This window comes from Drosophila takahashii, chromosome 2R (genome assembly GCF_030179915.1).
Source record: "Drosophila takahashii strain IR98-3 E-12201 chromosome 2R, DtakHiC1v2, whole genome shotgun sequence".
Taxonomy (NCBI): Eukaryota; Metazoa; Arthropoda; class Insecta; order Diptera; family Drosophilidae; genus Drosophila; species Drosophila takahashii.
The window spans coordinates 1569817-1574429 of NC_091679.1; the positions used below are offsets into that span (position 1 = coordinate 1569817).

The 4613-nt window shown below is 47.0% G+C and overlaps 1 protein-coding gene across 1 annotated transcript; it reads right to left on the minus strand.

The window, feature by feature from the left end:
• Window positions 1-716: 716 nt before the first annotated feature.
• LOC138912731 (uncharacterized) lies at window positions 717-1271 on the minus strand. Its single transcript, XM_070213991.1, has one exon. It carries the CDS (start codon window positions 1269-1271, stop codon window positions 717-719), a length of 555 nt encoding a protein of 184 aa, XP_070070092.1.
• Between the last annotated feature and the right edge of the window lie 3342 nt (window positions 1272-4613).

The window sequence follows — 4613 nt, forward strand, 5'->3', positions numbered from 1 at the left end:
AGGCCAAGGAAGTCAACAGATCGAAAAGGCTGGGGCCAGCCAATGTGATGAAAGCCGCCTTTTCCCTAGGCTCATCTGTGACTTCGTTGGCCAAAACGTAGAGCTTGAAACGTTCCATGTACGTTGTCCATTTTTGTGGTTGCTCCACGTCGAATGGTTCCAAGCTTCCAACACTTGCCATTGCGTGATGTAGCGTGTTGATTGGTTCTTGAATACGGGCTTCCTTCTTGTCTTCACTAAGAAGAAGTTGTTCGGCGGAGCTTTTAGCTTCTTGATCACCAGATTCATCCATTTACTCGCAGCGCACAGGCCGCCGGTAGCAGAAAGGTCGGTTGTATGGCACGTGCTGTGGTCCAAGTACCGTATCTGCGGAATATACCGTTGGTTCGCGACCACGTGGTGCCAGCGATTGCTACGCAATTTTCTTAGACTTGCGCAACTGCTGTAACTATAATTCTCTATCAACACACGACTGTGAATTCCATCCTCGTCGCCATTTTTATATATTTGGGAGCCTGTGTTGATCGTGTGGTGTGTTTAACCACGAGTATTACAAAGATAGATGTGTTCTACATGAGTGTGTATTGGAAACTGCTGGAAAGCTTGAGGCTTAACGCCAACAGGAGTATGTACGCATTTATGAGTACGGCCTTATGCCAAGATCTGAGCTGCCAACTTTGGCCGCGGCAAATACATAACACCCCTTAACACCCAGTTCAGGAACTATAAAATTCCGTAGGCTTCCTGTGTCGATGTGACCTACGAACTGGTGGTGATTCCGATTGAAGATCTTCACAATCCTCGTAGAGCTTCTGTTCACAACTGTCTTTCTTCGTCTGGGAGTCTGTTAAAGGTGGCTCCTCTGGATCGGTCGGCTCGGGGTTATCTTCATCTTCAGTGGGCTGGTTAGATTGTGGCAAACGACTACGAAATTGATCCTGATGCCTTCTGATTACGCGATTATCTTCCAATCGCATGGTATACGACATTGGTCCAGTTTGGACTCCGATTTGACCGTTGATCCACTTCGGTCCCGTAGCGTAGTTTCGTACCCAAACCGAATCGCCTGGAATGAAATGTTTGGAATTCGTGGAACTGTTAACCTTACCAAATCGTACCTCTTGAGGTTGCAGTTTGTCAAAGTAAGTCTTAAGGTGCGGGTTCATTAGCAATTCAGACGGAGTGCGATTAGTAGTAGAATGTGGTGTGGTCTGCTGATTAAATAAATATCTGGCCAGATTCAAGTCAATGTTTGTTTTCTGGTCAGCCATTCCATTCGTGACCGTTAGTAGCCGGATGGAATGGGGCTGAGCGAATGTCTCTGATGAGATTATTGTCCGTAAATTCTTCTAATTCGGCGGATGTTAACGCTGTACCGTTGTCTGATACAATCTCGTCGGGTAAACCATGGGTGGCTGATAGTTGCCTGAGAAACTTGACAGCCGGTCCCGCCGCTGTTGAAGGAACTACTGCGACCTCTAGCCATTTAGAGAATGAGTCGACGACTTAAAAATATGTTCTCCCTTGGAATGGACCGGAATGTGTAGGCGCGACTAAGGTCCTCTTGCTGGCTCCCAGTGGTGAGTTTCGGTTTTTGGTTCTTCGTTACGGTTTTGCTGACAAACCCCGCATTTTTTAAACACGACTTCGATGTCGTCATCCATGTTTGGTCACCATACGTAGCTTCGCGCTATTGACTTCATCTTTACAATGCCGGGATGTGGGGCATGCAGGGCTTGTAGAATTGATTCGCGAAGTTTGGGAGGAATCACCGCTCTATTCCCCCATACCAGAACTTCTCTTATGGCAGAGAGTTCGTTCCGTCGGATGTAGAACTGATGCAATTGTGTTTCTTTATACGATTGTTGGCCTGACCATCCCCTTAACACCCAGCTCAAAAAATTTGGATGGTAAGGGGTCTTTGGCCGTTTGTGATGCGATTTGTTGTGCGCTAACCAATGATTTTGCCAAATTTCCAACATCAAAATGTCCTGGGGTATTTTTTTTGGTAATAGTGGTTCTACCGGACAACTGCTTAAGAAATCTGCATTGCCCATTTTCTTTCCTTCTCGGTGTAACAGTTCAAAATTATAAGCGTTTAAGAAAATGGAGCGGCGCAACATGGTGTTGGAAATTACTGTTGGGACTGGCTTGCCTCTCGCGAAGATTCCCAACAGTGGGCGATGGTCGGTTATTAGAGTAAACTGACGACCGTATACATAGTCGTAAAAATTTTTAACTCCCGCGATGAGCGCAACAGCTTCTCTGTCAATTAGAGAATGTTCTAGAGTAAAAAGCAATGGGGTTCTCCGACCCATCTAATGGTGACTTTGGGTCGTTGTGGACTAGCAGGTCGTCTGATGTCACGAGCCGGAAAGCCATGTCGTGCTCTTTCCGCCAATTCCAGTGTGCATTTTTGTCTAGTAAACAGCGCAATGGTTCCGCTACTGTTGCCTTTTGCGGCAAGAAAACGTGGTAAAAATTTAATAAGCCCAGGAAAGCCTGTAGGTGCTTCTTGTCCTTCGGTGCTGGGGCTTCTGAGATCGCCTTTACTTTTTCAATTGATGGGCGTATGCCCTATTTGGAATCCCAGGAACTGGACGGATGATACTCCAAATTTACACTTGTCTTCTCGGAGTCGAAGACCGGCTTTGTCCAATCGGTCTAGTACCTCTTCCAGTCTCTGAGCGAGTTGTTCCTCTGATTTCCCCATAACCACTATGTCGTCAAAATAGGGAAGTACCCCAGGAATATGTTGTAGGGTGCTCTCGATAAAACTCTGGAAAATGCCCGGAGCTGCTGTGATTCCAAATTGTAGTCTATTTACTTTAAACGCATCTTTGTGTGTCGACAACGTCTGTAGCATGGCGGATTTGTTGTCTACCGCGAGCTGCTGATAGGCCTGTGCCAAATCGATCTTGGCGAAGATAGACCCGCCCTTCGACGCTTGATTAAGCGTCGACTTGTAATCGCCACAGATGCGGATTGAGCCATCCTTTTTTATTACGGGCACTAATGGTGTTGCCCACTCAGTGTATTCTACAGGTTCCAATATGCCTTGCTCGCATAAACGATCAATTTCTTCTTCTACCATATGCTTTATGGCAAAAGGTATTCGCCGTGGTCCCAATTTGAGGAGTAGGACATCTGGATTTATGCGGAGTGAAACCGGCGGACCTGTATAGCGGCCGAGTTTCGATGAGAATAAGTGATGTTGTTGCGGTGGTTGATGGCGTATACTCCCTCTGTTCGTATACCCATTGCGTTGGACCAATTGCGTCCAACGAGATTCGAGCTGTTGGCCTCAGCAATGATGATCGGTAGACTGTCAAACCTACGACGGTTGTAGACTATTGACACATCTATAATTCCTCTGATTGGAATAGCGTTTCGTTGATAATCGTTGAATTCCAAGTTACACTTGGACAGGGCCGGCTTCTCATTAGGCCAGATGCGGTTAAATGATGACTCCGACATGATGGTCACCGGGGACCCGGAGTCGACTTCGAATGAACATTCGCGTCCGTTGATGATGATGGATACAGATTTTTTCTGTTCGATCAATGGTACTATCTGGTTGATCGATGTCCGAGGATGGTTGTACCTTTCCGTCGGAACAAAACATGAGTTCGCAACTGGAGATTCCGATCCAGCTGATTGGCGACACACTTGCACAATGTGTCCCTTGCGGCCACAACCGTGACAAACTGCCTCCCGGGACTGGGTGCATGTTTTTTCAATTTCACTTATCTGCTTCGGCCTGCTTCCTTGGCCTCAAGGAAGTCAACAGATCGAAAAGGCTGGGCCAGCCAATGTGATGAAAGCCGCCTTTTCCCTAGGCTCATCTGTGACTTCGTTGACCAAAACGTAGAGCTTGAAACGTTCCATGTACGTTGTCCATTTTTGTGGTTGCTCCACGTCGAATGGTTCCAAGCTTCCAACACTTGCCATTGCGTGATGTAGCGTGTTGATTGGTTCTTGAATACGGGCTTCCTTCTTGTCTTCACTAAGAAGAAGTTGTTCGGCGGAGCTTTTAGCTTCTTGATCACCAGATTCATCCATTTACTCGCAGCGCACAGGCCGCCGGTAGCAGAAAGGTCGGTTGTATGGCACGTGCTGTGGTCCAAGTACCGTATCTGCGGAATATACCGTTGGTTCGCGACCACGTGGTGCCAGCGATTGCTACGCAATTTTCTTAGACTTGCGCAACTGCTGTAACTATAATTCTCTATCAACACACGACTGTGAATTCCATCCTCGTCGCTATTTTTATATATTTGGGAGCCTGTGTTGATCGTGTGGTGTGTTTAACCACGAGTATTACAAAGATAGATGTGTTCTACATGAGTGTGTATTGGAAACTGCTGGAAAGCTTGAGGCTTAACGCCAACAGGAGTATGTACGCATTTATGAGTATGGCCTAATGCCAAGATCTGAGCTGCCAACTTTGGCCGCGGCACTAACTAACGAAGGAAAGGGAGTGCTTGGCAATTGTCTGGGCGATCCGAAAACTCAAGCCGTATCTGGAAGGTTACCACTTTAAAGTAGTAACCGACCATATGGCCCCGAAGTGGGTCAAGAAAGCCCTTCAGGAAGGATAGCCAGATGGACCT

Bases quoted from the DNA above. Each gene is read 5' to 3' on its own strand.
- LOC138912731 (XM_070213991.1), bottom strand. From the start codon at position 1,271: ATGGCTGACCAGAAAACAAACATTGACTTGAATCTGGCCAGATATTTA.